This window comes from Cynara cardunculus (genome assembly GCF_001531365.2).
Source record: "Cynara cardunculus var. scolymus isolate 2C chromosome LG 1, CcrdV1, whole genome shotgun sequence".
Taxonomy (NCBI): domain Eukaryota; kingdom Viridiplantae; phylum Streptophyta; class Magnoliopsida; order Asterales; family Asteraceae; genus Cynara; species Cynara cardunculus.
The window spans coordinates 25,510,508-25,530,371 of record NC_037528.1 but is presented as its reverse complement, the minus strand read 5'-3'; the positions used below and the strand labels follow the sequence as shown (position 1 = coordinate 25,530,371).

Genomic DNA, 19,864 nt, shown 5'->3' with positions numbered 1-19,864 from the left:
TTTAGGAGGCGTTTGATTCGCAAAATATTTTTTGAATGAATAGAATATGTAAAGGAATTGGAATCTGGAAGGAATTGGAATCTGGAAGGAATTGGAATGGAATGTTATCAGATATGACCAAATGTTTCGTTGGCAAAAAAATAAAATGTAATCTGCCAAATGAATTGGAATCTGTTTGTTTGGTTTACAAAGGAAATGGAATGGAACAAAGAAAAATGACAATAACACCCATTGATTTTTTTTTAAGTATAAATAATATTAAATTCACATTTAATTTGAAAAAAATATGTAAACTACCATTTATAAAATAATATATAAACATAAAATGTGTTAAAAATTGAAATAATAATAACCGAACTCATTCATACACCTTACCAAATCAAATACATATATAATATTGTTACCAAACTGTTCTGACACATGGTTAGAGGTTGCCAAACCATAACAATCAAGCAATAAGTACTAAAAATATTGTACATACACATTCGGAGACTGATCATTAGTCTAACATAAACCAAAGTTATTATTTTCAAAGTAAACCGATCGTTGGTCCAACATAAACTGACCCCAAAAAAATATCAAATCATGAACGAAAATCATATCAGTACCCCAAATCGTATCAAAAGCATATCAGTAAACCAAATCATAAAACCTAATCATGAACAAAAATCGTACACAAAAACCATATCAGTAATCCAAATCATGAAGCCCATCTAGATCGACTTCAAAATCATACACAAAAACCATTTCTAGAACCCTAGTCAATAACAAAATTGTTAGAAAAATCATGAAGGAGAGCATTCATACTAGCAAAACCGTAAGCAAAAAACCCGAGAGCTCTTGGGGTTTTATGTTTTTATGAGGGCATTTTTGTTATCTTAAAGATACTGATTGGAATGAAATTCAATTCTATCTTTTATGAAAGAATGATGAAACCCATGGTTGAGGGATTAGGAGTCCAATTCCATTTTACGGGTAAACCAAACGTCAGAATGGAATTTGGTCTTAACCATTCCAATTCCATCAGATTCCATCAAGGAACCAAACTCCCCGTTAGGGTTACCTTAAGTGAATATAAATTGATAAATTTTTATCTTGTTCCACCAATTTATTGGAACAAAAAGAAAACTTTATATCAAATCTGGTCCCACACAATCCCCGTCCCATATCACATCAAACATGAAAGAGTTTTGTCATGTCTCATGTCACACCAAATATGGAACAAAACATTTTATTATGTTTTTTCATGTCTAATCTAAACAAACAATCGTAATCATTGCATACGTTAAAATTTGGTTCTCAAAATAAAAATTAACACACAGTTAGTTACATTTTGATGTAATTTTCTTTTTATATCAAATTTTAACACGTTTCTATATTTATATATGATTGTATCAATAAGAGAATTATAAACGTAGACAAAAGCATCAACATTGCACGTAAGTCACCTTTGTCCTAGCATCATATACAATACGATTCTATAAATGATATAATAAAAAGATGATATGAATTCTAGACGATATATTTTCAACATCCCCCACTTAATAATCCCAAAATATGTTGCAAAAACCCCTTTTAAGAACTAGCAAACACTTTTTCTTCCATCCATACCAAAAATAAATCATTTTCTGCTCCATGAAAAGCAGCCACAACCCTGAGCCATCAAGGAACAAACCAGTAAGAAACCAAGAACGCAGACGTTTTAGTGCACCACGCCCAATTCTATGGGTCTCTGAAGATTACAGCTAGTAAAATCCTCACGAAAAACCTCGAACCATTTGGCTGGTTAAGGTGATCCGATCCGATCCTCAATGTAGACAGTTGGTAATTAGGATCCTTATATGTTGGCCAATCCTAGTAATAATTCAGGTGGCAATATCCTCTAACTTAGGGGTGTTAAAGATTCTAAGTTTAAAACCAACTACTAGAGCTTGAGTCAAACTCGAAGATAAAATTAAGCTCGTTTAATTTAGAGCCAAGCTTCATGACACCAATGTCCAACCCGGCTTGTTCAAAAGCTCAATTTAATTTTTTGAGCCAAGCCGAGACATTTGAGCATACATGTTTTCGAGCCAAACATCTTCATAAACCATTAAATTAAATTATAACAATTATCGAGCCCAAGCCAATAAACGAGTTAATTGACCTCAAATTTGAGCCCATAAACGAGCTTGTAAAGCTTGAACTTTAGGCATAACTCAAATTTGTTAAACGGGCATCAAGCTCGAGCTTGAACATTGAAAAAATATTTGAAAAAAGTTTTGAAGCTCAAGCCTGATATTTCTTTCTTAAGCCAAGCTTGAACCACCTGCTACTCGACTCGACTCGGGTTGTTAACGCTCCTACTATAAATCAACAAGACTACTAGCATAATATAAGAGATGTTCAAATGGAAGAAATCCACGGACCTTTGTGTTGTCATTGCCATGCCGGTTTTGACCATAAAAATTAGCATTCTCAATTGTTATCATTGGCGACTTGGCTCCTCCATTGTGTCTATCCTCCCTTGCTTTGTTGAAGAGTTGAGTGTAACCTTCACCTGCTGTAGGATCATTATCATCCCAATCACCAAATTTCGGAATTGCAGGGCCATCATCTACCTGCCAATATATTTTCTATGTTATTACAATTTGCTAAGAATAAAGCCCTCAGCAGATCATCTTTTGTGCTCCACCATCTCTCTAGATCTTTTTTCCTTTATATAATAATATCTTTTTTTCATAATATATTGATTGTTTCCTAATATAAAGCTGATCATAATTAATGAACTCTAATAATCTTTGATACATATTCAAAGCATAATAAATGAACCTTCATTATTTCCATAAATATACTAATTGATTGGTTTGTAACTTTTGCAAGAAGGGTAAGAAGGGATCTCCACCTTTGGATCAATCCTAATTGAAGAGTTCCACTAGATCAACACTAATGAGAAGCACCAGATCAATTCCCTTCTAAAGCGCAATTCATGGGTTGGTTTAAGATTAAAAGTGATCAAGGGTCCAAATCCCTTGTGCACTTCTCACTTGACTCCTATTCTCATACGATCCTTCGTCTCTCTCTCTCTCTCTCTCTCTCTCTATATATATATATATATATATATATATATCTATGGTTAGGTTTCGGTAACAAGGAGAATTAAGGTGAGAAGTAAGAAGGGATTTCCACCCTTGAATGCACATTAGGATGAGATGCACCAAGATGAGATCATCGGATCAAAACCCATAGCAAACGATATTAATGGGTGAGTTTGAGATTAAAGGTGATCAAAGGTCCAGATGCCTTCTTAAGCTTCTCATCTTTAACTCTCCTTCTCACACAATCCTTCGCCTATATAGCAAATACTCAATACACACTCCAAACCTTTGGTAGAGCTTGAATCCATGACCTCCACGGAGGCTGGCTCTACCCGGATACCGCTGAGCCAATTACCTTTGGTTCTCTCAGGATCTTGCAGGCAACTTTATGACTAATGCATTATGTATTAGCAATGGGGTCTTTGCTACCAACAGTAATTCTGATAGATATTTGAAATTCTGATAATCTATCTAAATAGCTTATAAATACTTCATATGCTTGCAGATTATATTGGTTTTTCCATATACTGAATACTCTTCTACCATTTGTCATAGGCCTAATGGATGAACCAGGCAAATCTATGTGTGTGAATTCTTTATTATAATTTAAGCAGCATGTATTCTTTTGAGAACTTACAGTTTCTTCACCACGAGTAACTTGTTTCAATCGAGATCTTCCAGGAGTTGAAGAAGCTGCACCATGGCTACTTTCTGAAGAAACCTTTCTATCCCACATTGGTGAAGAACCTGCGCTACCCCTGTTCCCAACTCTGGCTTGTGGATGTGGATGCATTGGTGAGTTATCAATGCTCTGATCTGAACCAACACTCTGTCTTGTGGTCCGTATAGGGCGTGTAGGAGAATCGCTCGACTTTATCAGGTCAATTTCTTCCCTGCTCACATGAGTCACCAGTTTTGTTTTTGATGCACCCTTTGGTCTATCCGGTTCAAACTTTGTTGAATCACCACTCTTAACCTCAGTTTCATCTTGAGCCTGAAACGGAGGATCATTGTCGGAAGAAGGGTCAGGAATTTGTGGTTTCATCTTTCCATTTCGATCTTTCTTTGCCTTCTAAAAGTAGGAAGTGTAAGGAACATCTTCTTCGCTTTCCCAGTTCCCAAATTTGGGAACTTGTGGGCATAGCTGGAGGATTGAGGAACAACAAGAAATGCAAAATCGGACACATCACCATTACATTCTTTTCGTCCACTTTTAACCAAATTAACATAACTCAAAACTACGGTGGCCACGATCAACATTTTCCCCACCAAAAATGTTTTTACTCGTGTAGTCACCCAGTTTGATCAAAATCAGTTAAAAATGATGTAACTGATGGCATTATGAGAGTATTCTAAATGATAAATCTTTTTGTATGATGCAACTTGACATGTCTAATCCCTTTTGCTGTTTCAAACCTTAGATGAGAAGCAATCCACAATCAGGAAATCAAACACACAATATTGATATGTTTAGGATCTTCAAAGAATGAGACTGAAAAAAAAAATGGATTCGCAAACCCCAAGGGGAGTCGAAATCAGACTCGATGTCCAACCACACAGACTTCACAAGTCCACAACCATACAAATTCAAAGGTTTATGCCATCCTTACCATCAAGATAGAGCTCAACTCTGAACTCATAGTTCCTGATTACAAGAGGAAGACAAATGACAAAATCCAACAGAAAGTGAGAGAGAGAAAGAGTGATGCTTAGATTTGTCGGTGTAATCATCTTGTTACTGGTAGGCTGCTGAAGGGAAGAAGGATGAGTTAGGATGGTTTGCCGTTAAACCATGAAAGCAAATACCGATAAACCACATCCACAAACCCTTGAAACCCTAAACAAAAACCTAACGAGTATTGAAGTTCATGAACAGTATCAAATCCTCAAGAAATTGCAAAATGTCGGTAATCCAATCATCATTAACATTGTTACAAACATGAAATAAGCAATAAACACCATCAATTTCCAAAGAAAAATGCTAAATTCCCTAAGCCAAACCCTAGACTTATCAAAAACACAAAGTGTACAATTCATCAAGATAATCAGAAATATGAATAAGATTAGATGAAGAAATATGAACTTACTGCCATGATTCGTGTAGGTTGAACGAATACCCGCCGTGGGTATGATCCAAAGAAGTCGGATATTTTATTTCATAAATGGCCAACGCCCAAGCAGAGGCGATGACTGGTTGACTGGCGCCACCGGTCATCTAAGACTTGTTTTTATGGATATGGCGAGGAAGACCAACCGTTGACGACGCTGGAGATTGAGTTGGCTACCGATAATTCGTCCGACTGCGTCACAGTCAGCGGTCATCACCATCCCTTCAAGTTCAACCTTCCAGACGTTTTACTTTTTCTTTTTTTCTAAATTAAAGCGTTTTATAATTTAATTTGTCATGTTTTATTTAATTATCGAAAACTAATGTTTGACCTTTTTTTTCTTTCATCAATCTCGTTTGAACATCCAAAACCTTACCAATACATATTGGAGACGAATATATATATATATAGCTTCATGTGTCATATCCTATACAATACATATTGGAGACGAATCTATAGGAAAACGACCCCCCAAAGACAGACATAATATATCATGAAGAAGGTAATCGTTAACAACCATAATATATCCTGAAGAAGGTAATGGCTAGCAACCATCGTTAGAGGTGAGTAACCGTAACTGAAAACTGGAATTAAACCGGATCACGTTGGTTACAAAGAGACCGATTATTTACGGTCAATTCTTATAAGTTGAGCAAATTTGGCAGGCCACCAACATGTTATAACGGGAAAAACCTTGGTTTATCCACCTTTAATACAAAGTTTCAAATACTGAAACAATTGGATCGCTTGTTTTAAATCCTTGATAGAACTGACAGAGGATTCCTTTACCACTCCTTTTTCTAATATATCAATATATTATTTCGGTATTCTTAACCAAATGCTTACTCTGATAAGCGTTTACCAAGTCACATTATCTAACCGAATGAATATATTAAGGACCAAAAATCTTACCCGGTAAGAGCGAGACAAGAACCAACAATCTTACCCGGTAAGAGCGAGACAAGAACCAACAGTCTTACCCGGTAAGTAAGAGCAACGACTCTTACCATGGTAAGCGATTACCTGATAAATTGTTGCATGCAATATCGTTTTGGTGGACTAGAATTTTACCCAATAAGTAAATAATAGTGCTAAATTTTACGGGTAAGCACTTACCAGGTAAGTATTTGGTAAGCGGCCACTAAGTAATATTAGAAAACATATGTGCATAATTAAGTATATATATATATATATATATATATATATATATATATATACTAGAAGGGTACTCGTGCAATGCATCAAGACACATTTTCATTTCATTGTTTCGTTTTTATTTTTTATCCATATCGATATAATACGATTTTATGTGTTTGAAAAATAGATAATGTTTCTATTTTTTAATAAAATATAAATTTAAAAATATCATATAAAATTTGCAAAAAATATTTCAATATTAGTATCAAATTAACTATTTAAAAGTTCTTTTTTGTGTATTTTTTTAATTCAGAATTTTTATTATAATTTAATTTAACGTAACAAACTATCTTAATTTAGGTATAATAATATATTTTTTATAAAGATAATAATTAAGTATTCTGTTAGAACTCAATAATTATCCTAATTATATTTTAGATTTTTTATATTTTAAAATAAGATGTTTACCCTCTATTTGATTATGTTTATCCACAATTAATTATACGAATTCAAATATAGAGATTTCATAAGTTGTACATATGCATAATTTACTTGTAATCTTGAATTTTAAGTAATATGCATCAAATAAACGGTATTTTATACATAAAAAATTGTTTTTAAGAGTTTTTGTCAAATGTTTTATAATATAGTGTATATATATATATATATATATATATATATATATATAGATTTACAGAAAATAAGTTACATCTTGAAGAACATTATGGCTCCTAAGGCTTGATGCAACCGCTACACTCCGCCATTTATAACCTTTGTTTCAGCAAAGAAAAAAGTAGTGGCCTTCTCAAACTAAATGGAACACAAGAAATACCGTCAAGAGTAGGATGAAGATACAAGAAATGACTCAAACAGGCATACAGTTTCTGGGATGAAAAAAGCAAGGATTTTTTTAGTATTTTACAATCGCTCACTATCAAAACAATTTGTATACAAAGCTGAAAGTGTTGCAGATGACACAAATACTTGACAAATGGCGTAGTCGTGATCCGCAAAAGCGCCAACATTGGGTTTGATGGCTGACAAGATCTCATAAAACAGAGTAGTAGCAGCAGCATCCATCAACCATGCAGAGGTTTAATCTTTTTTGCAGAATCAATTATGTTTTGGTTCATTTCTGGGTGTTTGACATTTGATAGTTTCTGGAGTTGATTATAAGCCTCGGTTGAACAAAAATCAGTTGGGTCATCCGAGTTAAGGGCAAATATAACTTCATTCACATCCTCTTCAAGCTGAAGGTAGAAGAGTTTGTTGAATACCTGAAACAAGAAAAGGTTGACCATAAACAGCATGCGAGTTAAGGCACCCATAGTGGGTGTTATTCGGTACACCAACACCAAAATGGTGTGAAGATTGGTGTCTAGTTGATGCGAAATCGTGTCAAAATGGGACTTGGTGTTGGGTTCGAGATGTTCTTAAGGGGTCATTTAGAAGAAGTTACACCTTGCATATGATCAAGTTGTTATCATTTTTCTATAAAATAAAGTTGGTCCGATCAATCAGATATCCCGTGGACTAGTGGTATGTAGTTTTAAGTGGGAACAATAAGCCTACATTGGACTCTTACCCTTTTCATTCTTGATACAACCATTTCCTTGATTGCTGACGAACGCGATACCAGGTTAATAACGAAGAGACCTTCCTTGGACAGGGAAATTTTAACAGTGTTAAGAAAAGACTCTTCAATAAAGTCTGCAGCAGGACAGGTCATTCCAGAGCTGCATAAAAAAGAGCGGAAGATAACGATAGAACACACATAAAGTTAAACCACGAAAAGAGGTAAAAACATATTCTCGCATTATCATAGAAATTCCCATTAAAGAGGGTATGCTAACCTCGAGTCTGGAGAGTCGACATCTACTATGAGAATGTCCAATTTGTCAACGCCTACACCTTCCGTTTTAAGTTCGGCATCACTCTCATCAGCATTAGGAACTGCACCAGCTACTGTAGTGKTGGCAACATCTCCCACAAATTTGACTCCGTCAGTGACATGTACCTGATTTGTTAAACGGGGAAAAAAAAAGTTGAAATCGGATTATTGTTAATGCACGGTATCATGGACAGAAAAGAACTTCCGATATCTTATTGTCTTTGCCAATGAAAGGATGCAATTGTCTGGGGAAGGTACTATTTATAGCATTGAACAGCAATATAGAAAAGATTAAGGAATAAAGTCAAATCTGAGCCAGATGAAGAGACAATATGTCTCAAGAGCAACATCAATCGACTAAAAAATAAAGTCAAATCGGGTACAGTTAGCCAACTGAAGGTTCAAAATCTATTTGAACATATATTTCCTTCTAGAGAAGTCAGTGGTATAAAAATAAATGCACTACAAAATTCTAGCAGGTATGAGTAGAGACACACCCTCAAAACTGCGATGGTTCTGTGGTACAATTACTCAAAGTAGAACAATCAAGTAAATAGGTGATGACAATTGGTCAATTACCTTTAAACGTTCATCTTCTCTGAAACCAAAATAGTCCCGAGCAAGTTCCACAACTACTGGATCTAACTCTGCCGCCTGAAGAATCAGAAGTACCCAAGTGGATGATTATAAGCCATGTATTACAAGAAGTTTTGTCCCAACCCTTTGTCTAGACAAGTAATTTGGCTTAGCCCTTCAAATTACCTCAACATGGAGAAATGGAATGCATTCATGGAGAAACATGGGAAGTAGCCCAGCACCAAGACCAATTACCACTGCCCTAACCTGGAATGTAGGTAAATTATGTTTTAGCTGTATAAATTAAAACCATAGTCGTCAAAGATAATTCGACTCCATATGTGATACAAGATTACAACTTCCTAGTATTGGACATGTATCCAAAAGCGGGAGCACTAATTCGCTTTTCATTTGTGCACATAAGTAAACAACCACCATAAGTATTACCTCAAAATTGAACAAGAGAACAAAAGAACAAGGATCAGAATTATCGTAGCATGAAGAACTAGAATAGAAAATCAACTAATAACAATATCTGCTTATAAGATGAAAATACATATAAAAATTTACATGATAGGAACAGAACCGAAATACTTCAATTTGGAAAAGGTAAATGCAAGAGTTCTTACTGTTCTTCCAGATGATGCCACTCTTTCCAGGTACGAAGAGATCAACATAAATCCAGATATTATCCCAGAATGATAAGAACTTGCTAAGTAGCCATGATCAACATTCAGATAGTTGCTTGCATCTGATACATATAATGTAAACCCAAGGGAAAATCAGAGCCAAACAGATATGGAGTAGAATAGGGAGATGCAAAATAAGCAGACGTTAAGCAGCAGCAACAGCCAAGAAAAAAAGGGATGCCTACCATCTACTAGTGACACGTGAGAATCGGTTTTTTTCTGGCTTCCTTTTTTCTTTGTTTTAGAAGAAGAATGGGATTTCTTATTTCCTTTTTCACATACAGTTTTTTGAGATCCTTCACTTGTTAGCAAAGCTTCAGACTGTATCAAGCCTTCTGATCTTTCAAAAGTTAAGCGGCGAAATACAAGGTCCTTGGAGAGGGATAGATGACCAAGTTCGCCATCAACTTTTTCGTATACCACATCATCAACAATTATTGGACCAGTCAGCGCAGATGTGACCTACGAAACAAAACCAAGTATCATGACTTACAGCACAAGAAATATAATATGAAGCAACATAACGCTCTAAAGTGGACTATTTACGGGGGAGGATCCAAAACCTGGTGAACAACTTTTCGCTGCTTGATCCCATCACTTGCTGCCATGAATCTATACAAATTTCATCCAGATAGAAGCATATCAGTATTCAGTAGAGAGATTCTCAAAAGAAAAGCTGAAAACACTTAACGTGAAAAGCTCATAACTGAACGCACGCAAAATATGGTACCACTTGCAAAATGTAAGATATTTCATGGTAAGTGGACTTTTTGGAGTACGGTTCGTATCATATTGTCAAGCTTTTTTTCGGTTCACTTCTGACCAAAATAATTTTTCATGACTCAAAGATATATATAAGGATTTGAACGCCCTAAAACTTGTATCAAAGTCGTCCAGACACAGTGGAGTTAGTATAGAAATTTGAAAATGAAGATAGATACAATTGATGCAAGCTTTACAAACTTGTATATAGTCCCAATGGAGTGTTGTAAAATGTGAGTGACAGAAAGCCTAAGTACAACCTCTATAGAAACATCCTACAAGGGGAACGACAATCATACACCTTTTAGACCCTAAAGTGGTATTCATGTACATGGTGATCATGCTCTTTCATACTCCCTTAAACCTCTTAGTGTCTTCCTTAAGGTGGTATAAAGATTCAAAAGTTCGAGCATTAACATAATTATATTAAAAGTAACCTTTTGGTTTATCGTTTGATATGATAGTCAATATTTGAGTAGGCTTTTGCATCAATTTTGGGACCTTAGGAGTTCTCATCCAGTCATCCTTAAACATTAGAGGTATAAAAAGCTCAAGGCACTTCATATGGGATGATCTAAAGGGAAAAGATGACAATTTGAGATGTTGAGGGCAAGGAGCATCATAAAGCGCTGAAAGGGGCAAGGTAAAATTTAATAAATGAATCAAACCAAAGATGGGAAAGACTTGCATGTGAAGTGTAAACTATGTCAGAGGACATAAAGCCTGCTCTCTTTGCCAAGAAAGTAATCCAAACAAAGATCTTGAAAATAGTTTCAATTTGCATCGAGGTTTGACATTAAAAGGAAGTACAATTACTAAAAAAACATACGGAATTTGAGCTGCATCCTCAATTTTAGCAGGTGCCAGTTGTTTAACAAGCGGAGAAAGATCCTTCTGAGAAAAGGAAAAAAAAAAGAGAAACGATTCATTCGGTTTATAGTCATCAATAGACAAGTTATATATGTGCCCTAACCATTAATCATAAAACAAAGACTCACCTGTATATCCTCACTGCTGGCACCAGTATGGCTGGCATCTAGGAAAACCTGAAATGAATGCATAGTGATTAATTCAGATGCTACAACTTGATTATTTTATAGACAAGCTGTGTGGTTGCAAATTGCAAAATAGCTACCATTATCAGTCGCGCGGACTTTGAACTCTCAACAACCATCCATTGTCCTTCTTCTGAAGAGAAGAGCCATTCATGAGCCCGAGTCTGAAATCTATAATCTAGTTACACAATTTATAATAAAAAAATACATGACTGATTGCTGTTTTTGAAATGGTATGATCTAAAAAAACAAATAGAGTTTTGAAATTTTTAGTGAAAACTAATCTGTATCAAGTCAAGGGAGATGACGGTCCATAACAATTGAATAACTCTGCAGTTCATATACTGATTCTAAATAATCCAAAAGAAATCTTTTGGTTATGTAGTCAAAAGGAAGGATAACCAAATTTTTCTCTCACAACTAGCTTTAATAGTCATCTCGCAAGTATTACCTTAAATATGTATTTTTTCGGGATGTATAAAATGTAAGCAAATCAAAGGAAAGACTACCTTGGGTACAAGAAAAACCCCACAATGATATAAGAACTCATCAGCATTTTGCTGAGCATCTAGAAGTACAGTTTTGTAGCAGAAGCGGGACTGTCCAGGTTCACCTAAAGTGAGCTGTACCCAACGACCCGGGCTAAGCTCTGATAGATCACCTTTGACTCCTATTTTCAGGTCTTCAAGTGAGTATAGTATATCATTATCACTGGAGCACTTTGTTCGAATTTTGTTCTCTGCTTCAAGTGCTTCGAATATTCCACGAGCCTAAAAATATATGGGCAATTATACATGTGAAGTTGCAATAACATCAAAATGGTAATGAAATATACTCATATGTCCCAAAGAAAGAGAACTATAAAGCTGATAGATCCCTGTACCTGATCACCACTATCAAGTGTATCATGATCAAAAGACGTTGATATTGTCTGTATGGTAGTGGGACTTGCTTTCTCAGCAACCACCATATAAGTTCTTAAACTTGATCTTTTAGATGGTTTCTGAGGCAGTACATGAATACTGATCTTCCATCCGTACCGGAATTTGGGGAAGAGCATCCCTGAAAAGATACATGGAAAGAATGTGTGGTTAGCACAACCACAAAGTGATAAAAGCATCTCATGTTTCTCCAGAGATAAAAGAGCCCATCTAAATTGTCCCAATGTTTTCTTTGAACTGAAGAAAGTTCGTGAAATCATAAAATCCAACTTCAAAAGAAAATCTGTGAAAATACCTAAAACATGAGATTCTCCAAGGGTTAGACAAATAAATTTGCCCCCTTCTTTCAGAACTCTTTTTACCTGGCAATATTATAAGTTAGGGACATCTTGCTTCTAAAGATGCACAGCAAACAAAAAAATATTATTTGTAAACTATGCTAAAAAATTGAGTCCAACAAACCTCTGATACATATTGATTCCCTAGCATTGGGCCGAGCTCAGGCTCCATTAGAGCATCTAATCCTCCCTTATCAAGAATGGCGTCAAATAACTTATCTGCAAACTGGAAAGCAACAGCAATCAGAGAAAAGAGGGTTGATAAAAGTAAAACAAAGTTTTTGAACAATAATAAAAGAACCAAACACCTTAATAAGTGGATCAGCTATTGGCAAGCCATGTCTTTAAGTACACATTATGTGTGTGCGTGTGTGCCCAATTCCATATTCTGGACTTGCCTTTATGTTTTTTTAGTTGCATGAAATTTTATCCAATTTAGTTTTAGTTTTACTTGTATCATGATGTCCTGGCCAACTTCCTTTATCAGTGACAAATACAGAAAATAACACTTTCCCTACTTGTTTAGACAAATCCCATATTCATGCAGTTTATGGCCCTTGCATCCATATATTTTACGTTTTCAATTCTAGTTCTACACCAAATTGTTAACACTATCTGCTTCTGATGTACCCTAACCTTGCAACTTGCTGACGAGAGGAATGTATGAATAGAAGTTCTCAAGTTCTCAATATAAAATTTAGCATACTCTCAGGTCAGAAATAAATAAAATTAAAGGACTTTGTTTTAATTATTTTTTAATGAACTAAAATACTTTTGAGTTGCCGGATTTTTTGAATAAACTAGTCAAAAGGACCAAATCGAAACAAAAGGTAACTACAAAGTGGTTATCATAAAAACCGAAAGCGTAGTTTACTTCTAAAAAATTAAACCAACAACTAAGCATGCCAAAGAAACAACAAACCCATGTGGCTTTTAACGAAATCTGAACAAAAAAGAGGTCCAAAGAAACAACCCTCATGATATTGAACAACCCCAAAGGGGACCTTAGGGGGCTCTTCGAGATCAGGCAAGCTATTCAACCTATTTAAATAGAAAGTAAACCTATCTGGTAAATAACTTTTTATGCTTTCAACACAAACATATACCCAACCTCCATTTATATTAGTTATGTATCATGTACTTGGACGCTAATTGGAATGCTTACAAAAATACGACCATTCCAACAACTATTTTTAGCTAAAAATTAAGTTACTTTGACATAAATAGATACGTTACCAACACAATAGAGTTTTTAAGTACATCAACCAATACGCCAAAACAGGACCAGAGGAAAGAAGCGGAAAAACAGAATACACGCACTCTCTAGGTGTTTGTGTGTGTGGCAATTGTTAACTCAATAATGATGATCAAAGTAAAAATCGGAAGAAACGAAATACCTGCATACTAGTCATATCCATGACCCTCCACCGCATACCAGGACGAGAACGCACGTTCCGCCTCAACATATCCCCAATCACAACTTTAGAAAAATCAATATTGGTGATATAACGGAATCCGGCATCGTATAGTTGTTCAGAAAGCCGAGAATTGCCGCAACCAGGTACAAGAATCTGAACCTCCGATGTTTCTCCATTGACTTGTGGTAGTTCGGAAAGCTGTGTAAGAAGGACGTCGCGGAGCTGAGGCCACTCGGCGTACCATTCGAATGAGTCGTCGGTGCCTCTGATACTGAAGAATTTGTCCCAATTTTCTTTGCTGGTGAAATCCTCGAGGGTGCTTAGAAGTTCTGCTTCTGCTTGTTGCCCTTTCTTCTGCTTCCCCATTTCTCTCGACCTCCGTCACTGTATGTGAATTTCAGGTTTCTCGAGGGTTTTAGGCCAATTGCTCGACCCGGTTACCATTTCTTCTTTTGGGCCGGGTATTGCCTGTTTTATCCGGATTCAGAGTATTCATACAAAAAAAATTTAAAAATCATTTTTTATTTATGAAATAATGTTTATTGATTCATGTTACTTAAAATTCAAGGTTATAAAAATTATACATAATTATAATTTATTAAAGCTTTATGTTTAAATTCGTATAACCAACTGCAGATAAACATAATCAAAAATCTCATTTTAAATATAAAAAAACATAAAATATAATTATGATAATCATTGATACCTAACAAAATACTCAATTATTATATTTATAAAAAGTTATTAATTAAACCATAAATAAAAATATGAATTACAGAAATACACAAAAAAAATAGTCAGTTTGATACCAATATAAATATTTTTTTCAATTTTTTATGATATATCTTATATTTATATTTTATTCAAAAATAAAAACATTATCGTTTTCTCAAAATCACTTAAAACTATATTATAATATCGACTGAGACAAAACAAATAATATGAAATATTAAAATCTAGATGTATCTCGCTACATTATACGAGTACCTTTCAAGTTCATGTTAAATCATTTAGCTCCGGCCCAACCAATCAAACTCGACCTAAGGGGTTGTTCGGTTGCGGCTTAATAGACTGTATAAGCTATATGGCTTTTTCGCACAGCCATATCTAGTTGTTCGGTGTGGGCTTATTCAGTCAGCCCATAGCTGAACCACTCAACTACAAAATGAATATCCTTTGTATTCAGCTGGTAACTTTCCTCAACTACCCCTCTCCGTAGCTACTCCTCCCTCAACACAATCGCCTCCATCCTTAAATAGAAAAAAAAAACAAATCCATAGGGTGAAACCTTTCAAACAAATCGATATCCTCCAAACTCCAAAAGTCTTCATCCATGGAAACCATCATCGTACTCTGCCTCACCACTCATTGATTGTCGCCTCCTTCTCCTCATCTGCTCTGACCTACAATATCATCGCCCATCAGCAGCCCGATGGAGGCGATGAGAGCGACTGTGTTTTTTCTGCTCCTCATCTGTGTTTTTCTTCTGCTCCGACTGTCACCTGTGTTTTTTCCGAGTGAATGTAAAAAAAATCAAAATAAACGGAGAAGACGATGAGTAGATGAGAGCGACGAAGTGAGCGACCGATTAAGGTTTCTTCTTCACGCTTGCTGAGTTGCTATCTGAACCAGCGACGTCCGATTAGATTTAGAAAACGTGAGACGGTGAGTCAGTAAGGTGATGACTGAGAACCGAGTGTGAGTTCGTGAAATTAAAGAGGTTGGATTGGATTTGGATACTTGGATTGAAAACAAATTAAAGAGGTTGGATTGGATTTGGATACTTGGATTTGGTATTTGGATTTGGATTTGGATTTGGATTGGATTTGATTGGATTGAAAAACCATTATAGATTTAGAAAACCCCCATTTTTGACATTGGGTCTGAAGGGTAAAATGATCATTTTTGATATTCAGACTGTTTATTCAGCACAACAACCGAACAACAATTTATCTGTTAATATACAGACAATCATATCAATACAGACAGCTATATCCAAACAGGTCTTGACAGAAAACAAACCGAACAGCCCATGTTGTTTACCTTTTACTTTTAGGACCCTTTGCTTACCTATTAATACAATTGCCATACAAAAACTCTTTTGAAGTCTTAATTCATTATTGAAAAATTTATGTGTTAGTGTGAGTGTGAGCAAAAAGATTTTAATATCTTTAGTTTTATTAATTTAACAAACATATCTTATTTTTATTATTAATCAGCTCAGCTTATTTGAGCGTAATTATAATTATATTTGAGCGTAATCACTCAAACAATGAATATATAAAAGAATCAGCCTTGCTCCATTAGATATGTAAACGTTGGAAAATGTCGTTGATGAAAGGATCAATTATATCATCATCTGACTTGAAGATAGTCGATCATAATGAATAATTAAAACTCATTTCAATAAGTGTGCCGTTAAAATCCCTTTCATGAGTAATATTTTGAGAGGTTAATTGAAAAGCAAAATGAGATGATAGATGAAGACTTTCTTTTTCATCAACTTTTTATCAAGATGACAAACTTTCGTTATTTTGGTGGTCCCAACGTTTGAATGTGTTGGTCTCAATCATCTAATTTGTAAATAATTTATTTAGTATTCGACGAAACACTAGAAAGAAAATTCTTAATACTTGTCTTATAGTGAGTATATCTGATGAACAACAGTCATTGGATGTAACTCAAAAGTATTGACATCCAAACCTTAATAACTCATAAGGATTAAGGCTTCGGATGTTGATCACCCATCGGATCCTTGGCTTATATAAAATTGTGAAGATCAACTCTTTGATTTGATGATTCTCCATCCGATTTGGAGAATTTGATTGACCCCTCATTTTAGATCATTCCATCTTGAGTTTCTAGAAGCCATGTTTCATACCAAGTGATTTTGGAATATGATGAATCCACTTGATAAATATTTTATAGCTGGAATCCGATGTATACTTATATTTTGGAAAAGAAATAGATAGGATTTTTACTTGTAAAGGTATTGTAACTATCTGTATTGATCCAAGAACGAAAAACCTTCAACATAATCGAAGACTAGTTGAAGTGAGGTCAAAATCACCACCAAAGTGAATTGGTTTGTCATCTAGCCAAAAGGAAGATCAGTACAAGATGAAGTCAACTAGTAGTCTGACAAATACTACTACTGACAAACCGGATTTGGAGTTCAAACTTGTGCAGCAAGTTTAGGTCACCAACTCATCCAACACTTACTTTAGTATGGGAACATGCGCAACATGTCAGTCAAAGTAAGTTCTAAACACTATTTTATTAGTGTCATACTTTCTTTATTGTTCCATCGGCATACAAAAAGAATGGGATAGAACAAAAAGTGTCAACATCAACTATAAAGGCTGAAATGAATAATACATGCATGTATAGATTAGCACATCAGACGAATACACACGTTAAAGTTGGACAGTAACATTTAATGCAATGGTGGCTCTAAAAGGGCACCGTGTCTTTCATTGTTACTCACCCCGTTTTTGTTAAATTTAAGCTAGACTTAGTTTATATATACTTATTTATATGTTTATGGTAATTACGGTAGTTACTTAACCGTTTCCTATATGAAGGGTTACAACGGTTGGTAAACTATATATATATATGTGTGTCAGAGTATGTTTTCAGTGAGTTGTTGATGACTTAAGAAATAAGAATATTGTGTTTAGTCTCAATCATTGTTCAACAGTTTTGACAGAACTTCTATGTAATAGTTTCTTAAGCAAAATCGGCATTAATACCTGAAGAACTATCTTAGTCATTCAAACCTGAAAAAAGTACATTATTCTCTCGCTATTTCAACGTGAGCAAATTGTCACCAACCAGATTGTCTAGGATCACGGGTCTTACTTTCCTAGTTTACGCAACAATTATGTAATTCTTTGTTTTAATACAAAATATATAACTAAAATGAAAATATGTTTAGGTTGTATTCACCCCCATTCTACAAACACGTCATGTGTAGGTCATTACTTTTGAGGACCAACATAACGTTCTTTTGGATTTTTGTACCTGATTGTAACTCTTATTAAACGATCAAAACATGAAAGGATTTTTGGATTTTGTAGTTTGGACGTATGGATAGCATTCGACATATATTCATACTTGATTTTGTCAATGAAGGAAAATCACAGAGGTTGGATAAAGATTGCCAATGGCAACATACAATGGGATGATGGTGTACTTCCCGGGAACCCGTAAAAAAAAAGATAAAGTGTGGTTGTATTCATGAAAGAGGATGGATAAGGAGATCGTGACAATGAGATTAACCTTAAAATTGTAAAATGAAATAATTTTTTAGTTGGGGTCATAGACAAACCGTAATCAAAACACCGAAGCCTAAAACCAATCCAATAAATGAAATTCCTATTCGGATCCACCCAATACTCGATCCAAAACCCAAATAATAAATGGATCAAATAAGTTAATAGACACACCCGAATAACAAACACGATCAGTGTCGCGTGGAAGAAAAAGAGATGGTTGTGTAATATATATTATATAAAAGGACTTGTAAACGTTACAATTGAAGATGTAATGACTTGTTTTCAAATGACGAAAACTCGTGGAGAACAATTGTAAAATGTAACTACTTATTCTTTCAATGACATGGTATCTGTTATGTGCCCCTGGTCTATGAATTTCTCAGATCCGAGACTTCCATGACTGCTTTCCTTTTTTCTTTTTGTATCTTTGATTTTAATATTTTTTATAGACTTGTTAACGTTGATTGCCACTAAACATTTCCTATATCTTTCTATCCCTTTTGCAATTTCGTGGCATTCAATGAGGCTACCTCTGTTGATGTACTAGTGCTTACATGTATTCACATGATTAGGTCGAAGCTACAAAAGTATTGTACATGACTCTTCGAACCTTCTCATATTAGCTACATGCCGTTGATGTTCAAACTTGGCTATTGCCCGATCAGATCTGGGTGCGCCTAACCCTTCCCAAACCACTTTGTCTTACCCTATGGTTTATGCAATACTTCAGGTTATCGAGACCGAGGTGTCGTAGGTTAGAGAACCAGTTTAAGACATGAACCACATAACTATAACATTTTTAGTGGCACATCAATCACGATCATATTCAAGACTCTCGGCAACCTCACCTTGATTTTCGTTCATTTTCCATACACCCTTACCCAATAATTGAGAACACCGTTTCATTCTAGCTTGTGGGTGGGTGTTTTATTATTCGTCCTTTCTTATATTGTTTGAAACTAGGGTAACCATTATACACTTAGCATTAAGCAATCGTTTGACATACTAACTACACATCACGATTTATAACCACTATATATGTTGAGCCCTAAACATTTTAAGAAATCATGGAGTAGTCACTTGTTCCCACCACTCAACTTATAATTGCACATGACGATAATCTTGACTACTATGGTCTCCTATTTTACGTTTGTCACTGCTTAAATAGACACATCATCATGGGTTAATTTGAAAATGATATTGACCTAAATATATATATAAATAATCAATCCCGTCTAAAAAATTCAGATTTTCATATATATTTAAAAAAAGGTGTATTGAGACAAAAAAATAATAATTTGAATTATGATCTTGTAATTAGTAATATGTATGTTTTTTATTTATCATTTTTAAATATTAGAAGGGTAGTCACGCAATGCAGCGAGATATATCTCGATTTTAATGTTTCGTTTTATTCTTTATCCGAAGATGTTATAATACGGTTTTTATATGGTTTTAAGAAGGGAATAATTTTTTTTATTTTTGAATAAAATGTAAATTTGAAGATATCATAAAATTTCAAAAATAAATATATCAATATTAGTATCAAATTAACTATTTAAAATGTATTGATTTTGTGTAATTTCATTAATTCA

At 34.7% G+C, this 19,864-nt stretch overlaps 2 protein-coding genes across 3 annotated transcripts; both read right to left on the bottom strand.

The window, feature by feature from the left end:
- Positions 1-1,611: 1,611 nt before the first annotated feature.
- LOC112515363 (RPM1-interacting protein 4-like) lies at positions 1,612-5,318 on the bottom strand. 2 transcript variants are annotated; one of them, XM_025122153.1, is made up of 4 exons: positions 5,165-5,318; positions 3,715-4,071; positions 2,409-2,600; positions 1,612-1,654 (listed from the first exon to the last, which is right to left on the bottom strand). In XM_025122153.1, the coding sequence occupies exons 1-4, from the start codon at positions 5,168-5,170 to the stop codon at positions 1,622-1,624; spliced, it is 588 nt and encodes a 195-aa protein (XP_024977921.1). In that variant the 5' UTR covers positions 5,171-5,318; the 3' UTR covers positions 1,612-1,621. The 2 variants fall into 2 exon arrangements, with proteins under 2 accessions (XP_024977921.1, XP_024977913.1); XM_025122145.1 differs by lacking the exon at positions 5,165-5,318 and adding an exon at positions 4,688-5,044.
- Positions 5,319-7,174: 1,856 nt separating this feature from the next.
- On the bottom strand, positions 7,175-14,380 carry LOC112515132 (methyltransferase-like protein 13). The gene is made up of 16 exons (XM_025121807.1): positions 13,972-14,380; positions 12,699-12,800; positions 12,532-12,598; positions 12,179-12,357; positions 11,805-12,065; positions 11,376-11,459; positions 11,239-11,286; positions 11,070-11,134; positions 10,042-10,090; positions 9,664-9,940; positions 9,419-9,540; positions 8,976-9,056; positions 8,793-8,867; positions 8,176-8,339; positions 7,908-8,058; positions 7,175-7,599 (listed from the first exon to the last, which is right to left on the bottom strand). The coding sequence occupies exons 1-16, from the start codon at positions 14,356-14,358 to the stop codon at positions 7,402-7,404; spliced, it is 2,310 nt and encodes a 769-aa protein (XP_024977575.1). The 5' UTR covers positions 14,359-14,380; the 3' UTR covers positions 7,175-7,401.
- Positions 14,381-19,864: the final 5,484 nt, after the last annotated feature.

Bases quoted from the DNA above. Each gene is read 5' to 3' on its own strand.
- LOC112515363 (XM_025122145.1), bottom strand. From the start codon at position 4,717: ATGAGTTCAGAGTTGAGCTCTATCTTGATG. The intron at 2,601-3,714 runs GTAAGTTCTCAA...ATATATTGGCAG, and splicing joins TTACTCGTGGTGAAGAAACT to GTAGATGATGGCCCTGCAAT. The intron at 1,655-2,408 runs GTCCGTGGATTT...TTGATGGCTCAG, and splicing joins ATGGCAATGACAACACAAAG to GGTTGTGGCTGCTTTTCATG.